The 17,809-nt window shown below is 41.1% G+C and overlaps 1 protein-coding gene across 6 annotated transcripts in view; it reads right to left on the bottom strand.

Moving 5' to 3' along the window:
- The window catches only part of PCNX2 (pecanex 2), a 302,749-nt gene that overhangs the window by 160,829 nt on the left and 124,111 nt on the right, over positions 1–17,809 (bottom strand). For all 6 annotated transcript variants that reach the window (XM_068547604.1, XM_068547601.1, XM_068547603.1 and 3 more), the window contains 2 exons: positions 12,694–12,786; positions 11,754–11,904 (listed from right to left, as the gene is read on the bottom strand). In XM_068547604.1, coding sequence (XP_068403705.1) covers positions 11,754–11,904; positions 12,694–12,786 — 244 coding nt within the window. The remainder of the gene's footprint in view (positions 1–11,753; positions 11,905–12,693; positions 12,787–17,809) is intronic.

Genomic DNA, 17,809 nt, shown 5'->3' with positions numbered 1-17,809 from the left:
TCATGCTTATGTATCTCTAGAATCCTTCTACCAAGTTCAGTCATTTATTCCAAAGAAATGCTACAATCTCTAGACAGTAGAAAACCTTTAATGGTAAATGTACTGGATGTTTATATTTGAATAATAATGTAGCAGGAAGCTAAAACAGAAGTGCAATCCAGAATCCTGAATTCTGAAAGACTAAACTTAATCTTTCCCTATGGGGGTGGCCATGAAAAGCTAATAAAACGAAAAGCTTACAAAGGCAGTAACATGATAAATACGTTTCTTAAGTCCCCAAATTGTCACAGTATTCATACAAAGTCAATTTAAAAAGAAAATGTTGGCAACGATAGTTTATAACCGCCTTTCTGTAATGGCCCTTATATGCAAATAGACCATAAAAAGACATTTCTTTAGCATTATTATTTCTCTTGTCCCTGGAATATTAGGCCCTTGAGAAAAAGAATGCAAACTAACTCTGCCCTTTACAAGTTTCCATATGATTTATCACTACTGAATGCTTTAAATTTTCTCAAAGGCTTTTCAGGTTGTGTTTTATTTAGGTGCTTATGTTACTAAGACCCTCTCAATAATTAAAAGTTAATCAAAAATCCTCGGGATGTTTTTATCTTTAGGAAGATAATTTGCTCCAATTCAAATCCTGAATTACGACTGACTTAAGCTTCAAAGACATGAGGCTTCCAGCTTCGTAGGGGCCAGACATGTTTATAAGCATTTCAACAGGGGCTCATCTCGGTTCAGCTGGCCCAGTCACCCTGAGGCAGCTAAGGCAAAGAGACCCTGCAAAATGGAATTACCACGTCCAGGGTGATTGTGCCCTCTTATTATAGGCAACTGCTTTTCCTATGAGCATTTCTTACTCTCATCTTTCTTCCTGGGCAAAATCTCAGGCTGCAAAGTCCTTAGCACAAAGATGTACACATGTCATGGTTTATTTTCTTAAAAAACAGACTTCACTTCCCAAACCAGTAGCGTGAATTGAGTAGCGTGAATCATTCTTAAATGTAAAGCAAATCACACCACCCCACCACTCAAAGCCGATAATTCTGCTTAAGATAAATCCAAGGTCCTCACGACCTTCCCATTCCCAAAAAAGCCAATTCATGGTGAGCCTTTGGCTTCTTCTCTCCCACTTTGAAGGCTAACCCCCTCTTTATCTTTCAGGTCTCAATTAGTTGTCACTTACTCAAAGAAGCCTTTCTTTTTCCCTCAAATCTAAATAAGGATCCCTTTATAACTCTCTCCTAGCCCCCTATACTTTTCCTTCATTGGACTTCAAACACTTTATGAATATATTAATCTGTGTGATGAATTTTCATCTCTCTATTAAAGCCAGGGGTCCAGGGCTGTCTTTCCCCATTATATTCGGTATTTAGCACTGTACTCTGTCCATAGAAGCCACTCAGTAGATTCAGGTGACATCACTGACCATTGGTTGATTATTAACATAATTAACTAAAGCAGACACCTAATACAACAAAGTTTGAGAAGCTGGGGCTTCCATGGTGGGGTACTGACTGCCTTGTAGGAGTTTGGGATCTCCTCTAGCCAAAGTGCTCTCACCTTCTCAGTTGGTTTGCCCCTGGGGTGAGGTCATGCTGGCCTTGCTCCCCAGTGCTTCCCCAGCATTCTGCATGGTCCCTGGCATGTGATAGGCTCCATAAATATTTTTGAATAACTTAATAACTATTATCAGGTTCAACATCATGGTAAACCTCTCAGAGAAATACAAGGTGGGAACATTCAGGAATCAGAATATTAAACTTCATATTTTTCAAGGAATAAAATTTTTTAGTTGTTTCTTTAGTGGATTTTGACTTTGGGATCATGCTTGAAAAGTTCTTTTTCTCTTCCCCTAACCAAGATTATATAACTTGACCTATATTTTCTTTCAGTGCTATTCTGGTTCTTTCTTTCTTCTTTTACCTTTAAAACAATTTAAATCTTTAATCCATCTGGATTTTCATGTGATACAAAGTCTAAGTCAATTTTTAAAAATGTTTAGCTCATTTCTCCAAAACTATCCCACTGATTTTTTTTTAACATCTTTATTGGAGTATAATTTCTTTACAATGTTGTGTTAGTTTCTGCTTTATAACAAAGTGAATCAGCTATACATATACATATATCCCCATATCTCCTCCCTCTTGCATCTCCCTCCCACCCTCCCTATCCCACCCCTCTAGGTGGTCACAAAGCACCGAGCTGATCTCCCTGTGCTATGCGGCTGCTTCCCACTAGCTATCTGTTTTACATTTGGTAGTGTATATATGTCCATGCCACTCTCTCACTTCGTCCCAGCTTACCCTTCACCCTCCCCGTGTCCTCAAGTCCATTCTCTACATCTGCATCTTTATTCCTGTCCTGCCCCTAGGTTCTTCAGAACAATTTTTTATTTTTTTTTAGATTCCATATATATGTGTTAGCATAGCGTATTTGTTTTTCTCTTTCCGACATACTTCACTCTGTATGACAGACTCTACGCCCATCCACCTCACTACAAATAACTCAATTTCGTTTCTTTTTATGGCTGAGTAATATTCCATTGTATATACGTGCCACATCTTCTTTATCCATTCATCTGTCGATGGACACTTAGGTTGCTTCCATGTCCTGGCTATAGTAAATAGAGCTGCGGTGAACATTGTGGTACATGACTCTTTTTGAATTATGGTTTTCTCAGGATACATGCCCACTAGTGGGATTGCTGGGTCATATGGCAGTTCTATTTTTAGTTTTTTAAGGAACCTCCATATTGTTTTCCATAGTGGCTGTACCAATTTACATTCCCACCAACAGTGCAAGAGGGTTCCCTTTTCTCCACACCCTCTCCAGCATTTATTGTTTGTAGATTTTTTGATGATGGCCATTCTGACTGGTGTGAGGTGATACCTCATATCCCACTGATTTTTTTCATTAATTCAGTGGAGAGTAAAAATGTATTCTTCACATCTCCTCAAAGGGATGGAGAAATTCTTAGGCGACTCAGGCAATAATGTACTCCCTCTTCTTGGTAGAAGGGCCCTCTACTAATATCAAACCATAGTTTTTAAAACTAAAAATGCTAGTGAAATCATTTATCAATTTTTCACATGAAGATGTTTAGGTCAAAATGTTCACAAGAAAAGGGTTAAGAGAAACTCAGATGTTCTCACCACGGGCACATGAAGGAAGACACTTCTTGTGAGAACAACCATCTTGCCAAGGGCAAGGATTGGGCTCTTACTCATTTTTGTATCCTCAGCACCCAGCACAGAGCCTAGTACACAGCAGGTGCCTGATGAATGACAAATTTACAAAACCAGAATTCCTCCCCCAAGTAAAGTGTGATTTGTATGTTATTTAAATGACAAGATTACTTAAAAACACCACTTCTATTTCTCCACTGGCATCTACGTATATTATCCTATCATAAAGTACCATGAGGGTTAAGCTATTTCAGATGAGATCCCAACAGATGCATGTCAGGGAGACTGAGTCAGGCCTCATCACAGGGGCCTCACCTACTGCACCTGGGAACCAGCATTGTTCCTCCAAACGGCCTTCTTTGTTCAGCCCTTCCCATGCGTGCTGGGCCCACGGAGCCCAAAGCTGCTGTGGTGCCGTCCTGCATACATCATGTCTTGCGTACGAAGACTTCCTGATTTTCAGTGTTAGTTTTTTTCTCCTTCTGCAATTATTTTATTTCTGCATTGTTTTAGATTTATCAGCAGTCTAGGAGAACCCCAGTGGGCAGCTGGTAAAAACCCCGTGGCTTGCTGGAGAGAGAGCTGCAGTGTGAGGCTGGCCCCTGACCTTTGAGCCCTGGCCCCAAACCCTTTCCCTCTTAATGCTGCCCGGGGTTGGCCTGTGCTTCTCCAGGCCTCCCTCGGCCCCGCTCCCCTTCAAGCAGAGGACGCTGGATTCTACTTCTCTGTTTTCCCGCTGCCGTGTAAGCCTGGTTTCACCGACAGTCCCCTGCAGCCCCCTGCAGGCTTGTGGAGACTGACACAGAAAGATAAGTTCCCCACTGGACTAGGAGGAGATGGGCCAGAGGCTGAGAGCAGGAGGGGCAGAGGCTGGCAGGAAGGGAAAGAAAAGGAGAGGAAGAGAAGGCGCATGAAAACAATAGCAACATTGGGAATAAATAAGGCAGCCTGCCAACTGGCAGGCTATTTTCTGACACATCAGCTCTAAGCCACTTCTTTGGCATTTGGAACACTCTTTCCTACAGAAGCATCGTAGCGAATGAGACTGTTACTCAGCTAGCACTGGTGCAGTTCATGCTTCAAACTATTTGAGTCACTTCGAATTAAAGAGGCGTTGGAGGGTTTTCTAGGTCTCTAACTATCTCCTGATGCTGGCATCTTTTTATGTGGGGAGACAAAAGGAGTAACGAATACATCCTTCTTCCCAGAACTATGGCATCTCCTCATCACACACACAAAGACGAGACCTTCCCAAAGACCCCAGCACAGCCATTAGGTTCTGAAATCAGACAATGCCAGTTATGCTGCATTCTTTTCCCTAGTGCTATATACATTTCAAAGGATTTTTACATGTATTATCAGGTTGGAGTTCATCTCCATGGAAATTCTGTGAACTAGGTCATTCAGGGAGTACTATCACCTGCCAACAAAAGTTTCAAAACACGTCCATCCGGAGTATAAAGGGCCACCTACTGCCTAGCACAATGGGTGAAACAAGACACAAGGGGAGGTGCAAAATGATTGAATTTCAGCATCCCGGGGAAGACGGGGAGCAGGACATGCTTCCGGAGTATACTCTGCCTGCCAAGGACTCCGCCAAATGCTCTACATGTATTATCTTGATTCATTTCATTCCGCCAACAAATCTGTGTTGTAGGAACCCCCAGTGATAGATGAATCATAACAGTTAAGCACACCTAGCATGGGACAGAGACGCTAGCCCTGCGCCTCTTTGGAAACAAAGCTAGCCCTGCTTTGTTCCAGAGACTGTTCTCTGGGCCATGGCACTTGAATTCCCTCCTGAACTTTCCGAAAGCTTCCTGCAGGGGAACATCTGGTCACATATAAAGGACCAGGAGCTGGGGAGACATCAGACTTTTCACCAGCAGCGGTGGGAGCTAGAAGACAATGGGACGTTAGTTTAGAATTCCGAAAGAACTGTTTACAACACCCTAACAAGATACACGCTACAAACTCTCCATTAAGCGCAAAGTAGAACGAACACACTTTGAGATAGATGAAGTCTCAAAACGTTTCCTTCCCACTCACCCTTTTCCTGGAGTGACTGGAGGATGTGCTTCATTCAGAAAGAGGGAATAAACAAAGAACAATTGGCGCAGGTTCCAGAAGGAGTTGGGGAAGGGATGGAACAAGATATAGTACCTGACAAGTCTGCCTGGGTGGAAAACTGAACTGAGAGGTAGTTTACATAGTTATTGGAAAGGCTAGCAGATGCAAAAACAGAAATCTGAACAGGAAAGGAAGTGCAATCACGGCACACTACTGAACTAGATGTGAACAACAATTAGACTTTCTGTGCGACATTCTTTCTATATGACATACACACACACGAATAGGAAAAAACTGAGTATGTGTTCAACAAAAGTTATATTGGGAGGAAGGAGAAGGGGAAAATGCAATGTATGAGGGAAGATAAGAGACATAAATCTTTATTACTCATAACAGGAAGCCAGTAGACATGCAAATTTGAAATATCGAGAAATAGAAGAATATGCACATTATTTAGAAGAATTATGGTAAATACCAAAAGAAATACCTGCAGTAGAAAGTAATTTTTCCTGGAGAGGGGGAATCAGATAGGAAAAAGTTGACCAGGGTCTGCTGCTTTTCATTACAACTTGTTCTATTTGGTTCTTAACACTATGTATTACTTTGATATAAATGAAAAACACATTAGAAAAAGCAATACCTGACAGAACCATGTCTTTCCCATGCGGAAACCAGTCTATCTGCAAATCAACAGGCAAGATTTGCTAAAATGCAAAGTAAATTTCATTTAAGAATTACAAATTCAGGACTCATTTGTGAATTCGTTTTATAAGAGTGAATCTGGTTAAATTACAGTTTAAATGAGATTTTTCAGTTGCTATGTTCAGTAATTTCTATCATCTTTTATCCATGTATTCTAATGTATCCAAAAACTATAGCTTAAGCTTTTCCAGCAACCATTTTTTGCAGAGAGATGAGGCTCTGTGTATGTACCTTATCATACACATAGACTGGAGTCCTTCAAATAAGCCTTTATCTCCGGGCTTTTCCTATCTACAGGGAACTCTTTCTTCAGTGAATTTACAAGGCACTTATCATTCATTCATTCATTCATTCAATCAATATTATTAAACACCTACTATGCAGCAGACACTAATTCAACATTTAGTTATAAAATCTCATTTACTTCCATTTTATGTGCACAACCAACCAGTCGGAAAAGCTTGACCAACGAACGTGAAGTTAACTGTAACCTCTTCGTCTGGGCCTTCTACTTCTCTGTATTTGCTGCATGGCTGAGCGCAGTGTTGACCCTTCATCACTCTGTGTGTAGCAATCATGGGTCTTCTTTTCGAGCACAGCCCTAGCTTTGCTCACTAGGTCAGAAACTCTTTGATGACAGAAACCACATCTTAAGTCAACCTGTCTCACTGGATCACTGGTTTGGCATCATGTAGGAACTCAATAATTATTTTCTTTCTTTTTTTACATTTTTATTTTATATTGGAGTATAGTTGATTTACAATGCTGTGTTAGTTTCAAGTGTACAGGAAAGTGATTCGGTTATACATGTACATATATCCATTCTTTTTTCAGATTCTTTTCCCATGTAGGTTATTACAGAATACTGAGTAGAGTTCCCTGTGCTACATAGTAGATCCTTGTTGGTTACCTGTTTTATATGTAGTAGTGTGTATATGTTAATCCCAAACTCCTAATTTATCCCTGCCCCCTACACCTTTCCCCTTTGGTCACCCTAAGTTTGCTTTCTAAGTCTGTGAGTCTGTTTCTATCTTGTAAATAAGTTCATTTGTGTAATTATCTTCTCAATGAATAGTATCTTCACAAGCATTTTCTGAGTGAATAAATAATTAACAAGTGAATGCCGATAATGAACTTATTCTATATCTCAATCTCTTTTAACCCCATTAAGACCCACTTTTATGGTAAGAGTATGGCCATCGAATCAGATCATTTCAACTTTTCTTAAATTCTCAAGAGCCAAGAATGATAATATTACAGAAATTACTTCTTGGGGGACTATGTGAAAATGGGACCCAACTCCATTATTCCCTTTCAAAATAACATAATGCCTTTGGAAAGTTCTTAGAAAAAACAAATTTTCAAACAGACCCAACTTCTTATTCTTTTACAACAGGCACCAATAAATGAAGTCATTTTTCTAGACTCATCATTGCAATTCAGGACAACAGATTTGCTTTATTTTCTAAAAACCCAGTGCTCCTTAAACAGTGAGTCTCAAAAGTTGCTTCCTTGACTAATATGGTGCCATTTGTAGTGGTGTCTACTCTGCTATTTTCAGCATGATTTGCTTAGACTGGTGGGGAATAGAACAATAAAAAAAGCAACTTCACGCATACCCATTAGTATAACTCAGTTACACCCACATCACCACCATGGTTCATTTGACTGCTGAACTGTACTATGGTTCCTACAATTTTATTCCTTTAGCTTAAATATTGGTGAAACACCTTGCTGGGGCTAAGATGGGATACGGATTACTTAAATTAGTCTCAAAAGTAAAGAAATGAATTGGCTCAAAAAGATATTTCCATTTACAGTCTTTCGAGTTGCAACACAGTTCCATTTTATCATAGTCTGAATTTTATATCAACATTAATTTTGGATCTCCAAATAATTTTACATATCAAGTAAAATTGTACATCAGAGGCATGCAGACAGGAAAGTAACCTGAAAGAAAGTATATGCCCCAAGTTTAAAGTCTGTTCTGGCAAATGTAGGGCTGATGAGATTTCAGTTAAGTACAAGCACTGGGGGTCCAGCTGAGCAAGCAGATGTATTGCTCAGAGTCACTGTAGAGAATATGCTGGAAAAGGAGGTTCAGGGGAGCAGCTGGGAAGTTACTCTGGTCTAGGTGGTCAGGGATGGACCTCGGGGGTGGGGGGGGGGAGATTGATTTTTGAACAGAGACCTGAAAGATGAGTTGCCTGGCCTGAGTCTAGGGAAACTTAAGAAAAGCATCCCAGGCACAGGGAACAGCAAAGAGAAGGTAGCGGGAGAATGTGGTGTGTTTGAGAAACCACAGGAAGGTTCAGAATTTATGGTGGTGAGTCTTTTTCAAACCAGGGATTAAAGCTTCGTAGCGTTAGCACTGGACTATGGCGCGTTTAACTCTACGGGACCCAGCGTGGTGATGTGGTCCTTTGGGGGAACGATGGCAAGAGCAGTCTGAGGGCCACGTGCAAATTGCATGCGATCTTCCCACCGCGCTGAGAGCAGCGTGAAGGAGCACGCTACCGGAGGGAGTGAGGTCACCCGGGTGCTGGTCACTCATTGGCCACAAACTTAGCGGAACCCTCATTGACGCCCCTGGATGTCTCTGGGCGTCAGTTTCCTCCTACGTAAAGCAGTGGCATAGGATTATATAAACTCTGAGACACAGACACAGCACACATGCCTCATCTTATACACCAATTCCAATTGGGTAGCAACGTCTGCCACTGGCCCAGTTTTAGGATTGTCCTCAGTTGGTGATGTCTGCCTCTGGACCAGGGATCACAGCGGTCTCCACAGACCTGCCAGCCCTGCTCTGCTCTTCTTTTCCAAAATATTTTGTGATCATATGAGAAAGAAGGTTTGGCATATTTTCACATTAAAGGTATATGATCGGCTTGAATTTCCTGTGCATGTTTTCTTGCTAGTAGAGGAAAGAAATAGTGAAATACCTAGAAAGGCAGAAAGGTGGGCAGGAAGAGGAGGCAAGGAAACTCAGGCTGTGGATGATACCAAAAATGAGTAAGGGGTCTTCAACAAGTTCATACTAACACATTTTAAGTATTTGGATTTTCCTTCCAACACACATAATTTTGAAATGCAATCTGTTTTTCATTACGGGCCTAATTTGTCAAATCTATTACCCTTGGCTAGATTTCAGGTAGCTTATAAACAGCTAACGTAGGCAAGTGAGAAACATCCACCACGCCTCTGCTGGAGCCCGTGGTACCAGGGGTGAACGTCTCCCGCCCACCCTACAGGACAGAGGCCCAGAGCTGCCCTCTCACTCACTCCTCCAAGAGGGGAAGTCAACATACAAATACACTCTCCTTTCTTGTTCTTGAATCTTGTACTGAAAGATCATTCAGAATTTAAATACCGAAATGATTCTAACTTAGACTGGGTTCTGTTAGATTCAGGGAAAAAAAAACAATCGCGCTCACACACACACACAAATCCCAAGTTTTCAACTGCCCACTCTTATCTTTCAGTGTTGAATTCCACATTCTGAACTGCCACCATAAGGAGAGACCACACCTGATCTGTCTTATTTTCCTTTCTCTTAATTTGACAACTTCTCTGTCCTCACCCCAAGGCACTTAAATATCTAGGCACAGATACAGATGCTATAGACACAGATATGCCGTTTCCTGAGTCAAAGCATCTTACCTCAAATCCCCATCAACTGCTTACCAATGATGCCAAAACAATACTCCACTAACTTCACTGCAACTTAGTCTTTCTAAATGTTAAGACAATGAAAGGGAAATGTGACCCCCACATTGCAGAAGTTCTACAGAAACTGGTCTTTTCTTCAGGTTGCTCTACTGACCCACAAGAATGGACCTTTCCCTTTAAGTGGGCTGAAAAATGAACTGACTAATATCAACTGCGCCTGCTCTGAGTCTATCTTCCTTCCGTTTTTATAATACTGATAATAATTTGCATTTACGTGGCACCCAACATTGAACACAGCATTTAAAAACCATATTATGCAGCTTGATCTTTGGTGAGCCCCTGGTGTTGTAGGTGGGAAAAGCAAGCCTCTGAGGGTAGAGCGAACTCAGCTGCCCTCTGCCGCCTTCTAAACCCTATGCTGGCAGCAGGTCCATCAGGCCATGTCTGTCCTCTAAGCAAAACCCCGCTTTACTGATTTGGCTGTTTCAAATTAAGGCAGCTCCTGGTAGCCACCCAGACATGTTCCTTGAAGAAGCCCTCTCTATTCCTGACAGCATCATAAGTGATTCTTTTGCTTCTTTGTTTTGTCTTGTTTTTAATTAATTCCCCTCTGCCCTTTTACTTTGGTCACACTAGTCCACTGAAGTTACTGATGACAAACCTGGTGGAGCCCAGGACATTCCTGTGAGTCAGCAAACCGTGGTGCTACTCACATCCCCTCATTCCTGGACGTAGAGATGACACCTCGTTTAACATTAGCTAGTTATCAACTATAGCCATCAACGGTGACCGATACGCCTGAAAATGGGGGGTCAATCAATCCTTCTGCCATCTGTTCAATCACAGAGCCTGGGGAGACCTAGCAAGAGAAATTCCTGAGTCTTTTTATTTAGAAGCTCAAACACTGTCGGGGTTACCAGGCTACTACTTGACAGTGGCCTGACTCAGCGCAGGGAACTGCTAGGTCAGTCAAGTACAGGTCTGTGTGTGGGTCTAGTTCTAGGTGAGCAAAGCAAGTTCAACAAAATTCAAGGGTTCAGGGAGCAAAATTCAAAGGTCAGCCCCTGCTACATCCCTGCCCTGGTTTTGTGGAGAATGAAAGGGCGGTCAAGTGATGCTATTCTTGGTCCCCAGTCAGCTGAAGCTGGAACAGCATAAACTTCAGGTCTTGAAATGGAGCAAGACCCTATGGTCTTTCCCCCAGCCCATGTCCTCTGCCTGCCTTCTGTCTGTGGAAAAACTTCAGCCAACGAATAAGTTTAATCAGAGAAGTGAGAAAATGCAGAGGCAAAGGAAAACAAGACTAAGTAATAACAGTTTAGTCATTAAGCAAAGTTAAGGACCTTTAGTCCCTCCTCAAGGGCTAAAGATCATACTCTGAGCCATATCCTGTGAGCTGTCTTGTAGACACTGAAACCCTCGCCAGGTGGAAGAAGTGAACTACAAGATGCCATGACATAAGCAGCCACAATTCCGAGAACTGGCCTCAAAGAAATAGAAACAAACCGACCCCGGAACTGAAGACTAACTGTACCTAAAACGATCAAGACGACGCTGGTCAGACCACCGATGACCAATTTCAAGATGACGGTCAGAGCTGACTGTGCTGTTTCTGCATGGAGCCCCTCCCTCCATCTATAGAAGCTCCTGCCCCCTGGTTGTCAGTGCAGGGGAGCTGGCCTTTGGACGGGCATCCACCCCCCAATCCACCCCCACCCCCGGTTGCCGGCATCCAAAATAAAGCAAACTTTCCTTTCCACCAACCTTGTCTCTTTATTGGCTTTTGAGCAGCCAGCAGCCAGACCCCACCTTCGGTTACAGTCTGAGTGACATAAATTAATTTTTCCTCAATAAAAATAACCAATCATTTTTCAAAAATATACTTCTAATTCACCCCGCTTCAACTTTCTTGTTCTGGGAACAATACTGTACACTCCAAGGTACACACACTCTCCTTTTTTTATTGTGGTGAAACATACATAATGTAACATGTGCCGTTGTCACCACGTTTAAGGGTACAGTTCCGTAGCATGAAGTGCGTTCACACCGCTGTGCACGCCCTCCCTGTAAAGGATGCCACCCGCTACATCACATTTTTATGAGGGATATTTTACTAACCTCTCACTTCCTGTTGCTGATACTCTTTGTTTTTAAGGACGGGGTGTGAAATCCACATCCACGGGTGGTGCTTGCGGAGCTGGGGGAGCAGGTAGTGGGTGACAAACCCCACAGCGCCAGCCAGGGCAAACAGCACGATGCTGAGAAACGGCTGCAACAGAAGAGGGTAAGAGTCAGTGCGTAGCCTGAAGGATGGGGAGGGATGCCCGCAAAGAACACGGAAGACTGTTCTCCCTCCCTGCTCCTCCTAACGCATACACAGCCAAACTGGGTTCTTGCTTCAGGCCTCTGAAAATTTCTCCCATATCGCGTGAAGTTGATCTCTGTGTTGAGAACCACCGAGACAGAGTGGAGAAGAGGCTGAGACGTTCTGCCCGTTAGAAAACGTTTTCTTGTTTTTTGTTATTTTTTTTTTAAAGAAGGGATGGAGAATAACAGATTTAGCTAACAGACTTTTCCTCATTGAAAGGAAGGTGAGACAGCAACTGTCTGCAAGCACCTTCAGCCAGAAGTCCCATCTGGAGCGCTCTAATTTTGTTTTTCCAACTGCAAATTATGTTCCAATGATCTTTTTGGCTCTGTGACCTCCGTCTCACTCCTGACTCGGTGAGTCCTCCCTTCTCTGCCCGTAGTAGCGAGTCATGAGCCTGTCTTATTACTGCTGACTGTCTTCACGATGGATTTCACGAAATGCGCAAACAAAACAACTCCCCAGGTGGGGAAACAGAAAGGGTACGAATGCACCCTGTGATGTGGATCAAATCTCCTCTTGGACGTAACTCGTAACACATCTGGATATATTCCTTCAAGCCCTCAACTGGCCTTTTCTGTACTTCCTCTGGCTCCACCATCCCGTCAGTAGTCTGGAGCTGCACAGTGGGCTTTGTTTATTACAGAGAATAAGGAGGGGGTAAGAGTGCAGAGCCAAATGGATACATACCCGCAAGGACAGGAACACAGTGCTGGCACTGACCGCAAAGGACAGAATGGCAGCCACGGAGCAGATGATGAGATCCGATTTTAAGATATCCTTCTGTAAACAGAAAACAAGGGTATAGTTTGCTCTTCTGTGTTTCTCTCAGCTATTCTGGGTGACCAGGGGGACAGGATCTTGACCCTGGATAAACTACACCTGCAGCCCATCACTTACCTGATCAATTCCCAATGGCACACACTGGATGGACAATTTGCCACCTCCTGTTTGGGGAATATCAGGGAAACTAAGGCAGAGGGTGAGGAAGAGGAAATGCGACTGCAATGCCTCCATCTGCTAGCCAGGGAGAGAAGAGAGGTTTTCTACCCGTGGAAGAGGCATAAGTTTCTTCTCTACGAGCAGATCAGATGCAACATGCCCAGGTGTGATAAAGGAGGGTAAAGTGCAAAAAATCTCTACTTGGCTTTGGCACGGCTTATATTTCAACATGCGCACAGCCTGGGTATGCCCAACAGAGGTCTCTTACACGTTTACCTATTGCTTTGGCCCAGCATAGATTTTACATTTTAATTCACCAGTCAAATTGGGTAAAGGCCATTTCCAAATAATTTAAGTATATTTATATTATGTATACATATACAGAAAATGAAATGTCAGTAACTTGCTAATAATTTTCCATCATGCAAAATCATGGTGTGAGCAGACACTAGGGAAACAAAGCGAAGTTAGACCAAAGAATGTTATTAATACTGCAGATATATGAAGAAAGGAGTGTTAGCTCAAACAGGGTACAATATTGCTGACTGATAGAGCTAAAAGGAACATTAAGGGATCATCAAATTCTTCCTCTCTTCAGAGGCCAATTAGCTGCAGTACACAATTATTGAACATTTTAAGGTATCACACACTGTTATTTGAAAACTCCGAAATCATTAAATATACCAATGTATCGTATTGAAAAGGAATTATGCCTCTTAAATAACTGTTTGGAATGTTATCTACCAGAAAATCATACAGAATATACAACTCTGTTTCCCTTCATCCTCCCTTTTTTTCTTTTCGTACAAACCGTATATCCGTTTACCTACATTTCCTCCCGGACCTTTTTCTTTTCTTGTCTTTCTAAAATTAAAATGTGGAGTTCCTTGCAAGTCATACTGCTGGCTTTCTGACTGAATTGATATCCAAAGTGATGGAAAGAAATCAGGAGGGCAGCTTAAATGGAATAAAAACAACCTGAACCATGTGATGAAAAATCAACATGGCTTGGTTGGGATAATCAATAATACAGTCAAGAGATACATTCTCAACATCAATTACCAATTAGCTGCTGAAGTTGTCTTGAATTTCCAATCTCAAAAGTTTACAATTCACATACAAGTATTGCATAGATGAGGAATCGCAGTGATAAACCAAATTCTAGATTTATTCTTAGTAATGGTGATCTGATTTTTGAGCAGGGAAAATCATTGGTTTTTAATTCTGAATCTATAAAATTTTTGTGATCAGAAGTGTTCTTGAAAATTTACTACCAGTAAATGGCAAAAATTTGTTATCTCCTTTCATCCCAAATGCTTACAAAAGGCCAAACCTTTCCAGAGGAAAGTTCTGTAATTCACTGCATCTTTAGGCTGTGGACATTATGTTAATTTTTATTTCCCATTTTTCACTGACATGGTTTATGTCACTTAAAAATTGCTGAATGCTTATCCAAAAGGAAGATATATATTTTCCCAAATATTCTAATTTAAAATTGTGTCATCTTTAATTGACCACTCATCCCTGTTTAAAGGCAAAACAGTGGGCCACCAGGGCAAGTGTTGTGGGGAGAAGGGTTGCATTTGCACGTTTCTTAAAGCAATAGGGAGAATGACCTCAGATTATTTTTAATTTTTTTTCCAAAGTTGGACGATATACAGGAAGTTCACTGATTTTTGTCAGTGTCATCAGTATCCCTTGTAAATACAAACCTTTATACAGCCTCTATTTATTAATCTTTCTGTCCATTTCTTTTCTTTGTTGTAATTTTTAAATAGCTCTATTGAGATATAATTGACATACAAAAACCCTGTGTGTGTGTGTGTGTGTGTGTGTGTGTGTGTGTGTGCGCGTGCATAGAGAGAGAGAGATGGTGTACAATTTGATGACTTTTGACCTATGTATATCCCCATGAAACCATCACCATAATTAAGATAATTAGCATATTCATCACACACACCCCAAATTTCCTCTCCTGACCTTTTCTAATCTATCTCTCTCTTCTCTCCTCACCTCTCCTCAGATAAACACTGCCCTGCTCCATCACTATAATTTGTTTTCATTTCCTAGAATGTTATATAAATAGAACTGTAGACAATGTATTCTTTCCTGGTCTGGCTTCTCTCACTAGTATAATTATTCCGAGATTAATCCATGTGTTGTCTGTATCAATAGTCCATTCCTTTTCGGTGCTGTATAATATTCCTCTGTATGGATGTACCCCACACTGTGTTAAACCATTCACTCACGGATAGACATCTGAGTTGTTCCCAGTTTGGGGCTATTATAAATAAAACTGCTATGAATATTCACAGACCTGTTTCTGGACACATGCTTTTGTTTCTCTTGTGTATATACCTAATAGTAGAATGTTCGGATCATATGGTAGGTTTAGGCTTAACATTTTAAGAAACTGCTACATGATTTTCCAAAGTTGTTGTAACCATTTTACATTCTCACTGGCAGTCTGGAGGGTTCCAATTGCTTTGTATCCTTGACAAGGATACCCACTTGGTGCAGTCAGCATTTTTTATTTTAGCCATTCCAGTGGTTGTGTGGTACAGTGGTTCTCAACCACTGTCTTCTCAACAATTGTCTCAACTGGGGACAATCTGACCTCCCAAGGGACATTTGGAAAGTCTGGAGACATTTTTGTTACATTTTGGGTAGAGGAAGAGTGTTACCGGCACCTGGTGGGTAGAGGCCCAGGATGCAGCTAAACATCCTACAATGTTCAGGATAATCCCTGACAACAGAGAATTATCAGGCTCAGTGTCAGTAGTGTGACAATATGACAATAGTGTGAGGTCAAGAAAGCTTGATATAATGGTATCTAATTATGGTTTTAATCTGCATTTTCCAATGGCTAACAATGTGGAGCATTTTTCATGTACTTAATTTTTTAAATGCCATTTACAATAGCATCAAAAATAGGAAATATTTAGGGATAAATATGACAAAAAATATGCAAGACCTGTACATTGAAAGCTATGAAACATTGCTGAGAGAAACTAAAGAAATAAATGGAGAGATATACCGTGTTCTTGGATTTGAAGATTCAATATTGCTAAGGAATCAATTCTTACCAAATTGATCTACAGAGTCAATGCAATCCTAATCAAAATTCTAACAGGATTTTTCTGTACAAATTGGCAAGCTAATTCAAAAATTAATTTGGAAATGCAATGGACCTAGACCAAGTAAGACAACTTTGAAAAAGAAGAACAAAGTTGGAGGACATTCAATATCTAGTTTCAGAACTTGTATGTGCAAAACTACAGTAATCAGGTATTGATGGTATTGGCACAAAATATACATCAAGGTTAACTGAACAGAATAAAGCGTCCATAAATAAACCAACATGTAAACAGCCAATTGATTTTAAACAAAGAGGTCGGGACTTCCCTGGTGGCACAGTGGTTAAGAATCCGCCTGCCAATGCATGGGACACGGGTTCAATCCCCGGTCCAGGAAGATCCCACATGCCGCGGAGCAACTAAGCCTGTGCACCACAACTACTGAGCATGCACTCTAGAGCCCAAGAGCCACAACTACTGAGCCCGCGAGCCACAACTACTGAAGCCCACATGCCCTAGAGTCCATGCTCCACCACAAGAGAAGCCACCGCAATGAGAAGCCCGCGCACTGCAACGAAGAGTAGTCCCCATTCGCCACAACTAGAGAAAGCCCGCGCAGCAACGAAGACCCAACGCAGCCAAAGATAAATAAATACAATTAATTATTTTAAAAAAATACAAAGAGGTCAAGGTAAAATGGCACCTTTCCCCAAAATAAGGTAGAGGACAAATTTTTTTAACGAATGGTTCTGGAGCAGTTGAATAGCCATCTACAAAAACAAAACAACAAAAAACTCCTTTACACTTACCTCATATCACGTACAAAAATTAACTCAACCTGCCTCATAAATCTAAGTTACACTATCGAATTTTTCAAAGAAAACATAAGAGGAAATCTTAGTGACCTTGGGTTTGGCAAAGCTTTCTTAAATAGGACACTAAAAGCTGGACTTATAAAAGAAAAAAAAGTCGTAAATTGAATTTTATGAAAATTTAAAACATTTGTTCTTCAAAAGACTTTGTTATAGAATGAAAAGGCAAGGCAAAGCTTGGGAAAAAAACATTGGCAAAACATACATCCAACAAAAGACTTTTATCTATAATATATAAAGAACTTCACTAATCAATAAGAAGTCCAACAACTCTTCCCTACCCCATTCCTAGCTGCACATGGGCAAAAGTTTTGAACAGACTCACCAAAGGAGATGGCGGATGGTAATTACTGAGCTTTTTCCTCGTGGTGCCAGTGAATGAAAATATAGATGACTCCCTTAATATTGGTGAAAGTAACATCGGCAAAACAAAAAGGAAATGACTCCCTCTTTTCCTACAGCCACCAAAGAGCAGATAGATATTATTTTGCTCCAAAAATTGTATTCTTGAAAATATTTTTTAAAAGGAACCTTGAGAGACACCTGGACCTCAGAGATTGTTGCTGTGTTTTCTGGGCCAGTATTTTTGCCTGTGGATGCTGAATCATAGTTCTAGCTGTAAACACAAATGTATATGGTTTTTCTATGAATGTTTCACAAAGGTCTAATCTTAGTGTACATATAATTTTCTACCTTTTTCAACAGTAGTTTCTTTTGTAACCATTATAAATATTATTGTATAGACTTACTAATAGTATCTTACCGGCTAAATAATTTTCCATCTTGTGATGCCATACACATATATACCCATACATACACAAAACAGTGTCATAGCGGACACTCAAAGTATTAATTTAGTGAATGAAACTGAATGCAAACTTCTCCTGACTGCTAGATATTAGGTTGCCTTCCATT

Source organism: Eschrichtius robustus, chromosome 7 (assembly GCF_028021215.1).
Source record: "Eschrichtius robustus isolate mEscRob2 chromosome 7, mEscRob2.pri, whole genome shotgun sequence".
Classification (NCBI taxonomy): Eukaryota; Metazoa; Chordata; class Mammalia; order Artiodactyla; family Eschrichtiidae; genus Eschrichtius; species Eschrichtius robustus.
The sequence above is the reverse complement of the archived record's forward strand: the minus strand, read 5'-3'. Positions and strand labels throughout refer to the sequence as shown.